At 41.2% G+C, this 1,940-nt stretch overlaps 1 protein-coding gene across 1 annotated transcript in view; it reads right to left on the bottom strand.

Moving 5' to 3' along the window:
* LOC119581828 overlaps window positions 1-1,940 on the bottom strand; it is a gene marked incomplete in the record, with an annotated part of 163,301 nt that overhangs the window by 48,705 nt on the left and 112,656 nt on the right. Inside the window, 2 exon segments of the mRNA XM_037929963.1 lie at window positions 48-177; window positions 1,065-1,241. Coding sequence (XP_037785891.1) covers window positions 48-177; window positions 1,065-1,241 — 307 coding nt within the window.

The raw sequence follows: 1,940 nt of genomic DNA, 5'->3' as shown, positions 1-1,940 counted from the left end.
TTTAACCTATATCAGACCAAACACAGTGTTCTGCTGTCCCTACACACCTTTACCATTAAGATCAACGGCGGGGGAGCTGGCTGAAGAGGTAGATACCAGTAACTGGTAGGACTTCTGGAGTTCTTGGTGCTCCTTCGATAGCTGCTCATACTGACTGCAGAGCAGATCTCCCACGCTCTAGAATATTGGAAATGAATTAGTCAGCGGATTCAATCTTTCACCTGAAAATATTTACATTTGTGATAGTTACTCCAACATAATACCCATTTTCTATATTATAATTCCAAATTTCTTAGGGATAACTAAGAAATTTAAGTAAACGAATAGTGTCCCAAAAATATTTTGGGTGACTACGTGACTTTATTACAATAAGTAAATCAAGAATGATTGACAATAATAATATACAAATTTAAACGACTGACACCTTAATTCTGGTTAACCCACTTATGAAACTGAAATTAACGGAGGTATATTATAAGAAATTCTGGGATAAATTTGTTAAAGCACTAAATCCTTTACTGACGAGAAATTCTACAAAAAATACTATGCAAAATAGCGCAAAAGGACCATTATGTTCTTGCAACTGGCAGTCCTGCAGACTTTATTATGAAAATTGTATATCAGGGAAATACGGGCAAGATGTACACTGACATCACAAGAACAGGAGAGGGATCTAAATCTGTTTGAGAGGATTTCCTTAATAACTGATCGTATGATTTTGTAACCACATTCATACCTGGTCTTGTTAGTTTTACTTTTTTTTTTTTTACTGAAATACCCAATCACACTTTTTTTATCTAGGATAGTCCCGAACACAGGAGTGGAGAAACAAACCCGCTCCTTTAATTTATAATTCATATGACTAAACAGATTGTCTGAATGACAATAACGCAAAACATAGAGGCTCCAGGAGTTCGATGGGCCAAGGCAACACAATGACAACTAAGTTCACTGCAATCAAACTTTCCCAATCGGTGCCACGCAAAGTTTTTGATATCTCGTGTTAATACTGATCCTGTTTATTTGGCATTATTTGACATAATGTTGTTAGCAAAAGAAATCACCTGCGGCCAGATGGGCGGTTCCGTGGTAGGACTGGTGGGCGTGAGGAAGGTCGAGGGCGCGGGCATTTCGAATTCCGAGTACAGGTCGTGGGTGTAGCTCTGCTGCAGCGTCGGGGAGGTGGTGGGCGAGACCTCATCGTCGCTGGACTGCTCCAGGACGGTGGGCAGCTCACATACCTGCCGGGAAAGAAGGCGTCTTTAGTCAGTGAATATACGGTAGGCTAACTGCATCGGGTGTCAGATACAAGGAGGTGCGTGAGCCTTCAACAATACTTCAGACAGAATTTTACGGTTTTCTTCATAATTCATAGAATTAACGTCCATACATCTTGCAGTGCATAAAACTATAATATGCGCTTTATTGAAAATTATAAAAAAAAACATTCTTTGCTATGACAATATATAAAGAAATATTAAACGGTTTGCGCATTAATTGAATCTAGAGGGTGAAAAATGCATTTATGTGATTCCGGGTAGTGTTGTGATTATAAAGTTTTGTTAAACATGAGAATCATGATAAGAAATAAAAAGTAGATCCATTTGAACATAACCATGAAGCACGTATTAACCGAGCCGATGAAAATGGCGGTAAAGGAAAAAAGACGAAAAAAACAGCTCTAATACATACAAAAAGCAACCACAAGAAGGGCCCTGGATACACGCCCGGTCGACGCGCGCGGCGGCACCTCTCGCGGCCAAATGGCAATGGGTGCTGGGGGGGGGGGCGTGCCGAGAGCATAACACGTTGTTTTCGGTTGAATTGCCAGCTGGTCGTTGTCTATCACTAGGGACGCCCTCGGATGCTCTCCATACATCGACCCATTGATCCCCAGGCGGCCCAAGGCGGGCAAGCTTTTACTTTTGGTGGAAAGCGTC

Source organism: Penaeus monodon, chromosome 15 (genome assembly GCF_015228065.2).
Source record: "Penaeus monodon isolate SGIC_2016 chromosome 15, NSTDA_Pmon_1, whole genome shotgun sequence".
NCBI lineage: Eukaryota > Metazoa > Arthropoda > Malacostraca > Decapoda > Penaeidae > Penaeus > Penaeus monodon.
This window is presented reverse-complemented; position numbering and strand designations above follow the sequence as displayed.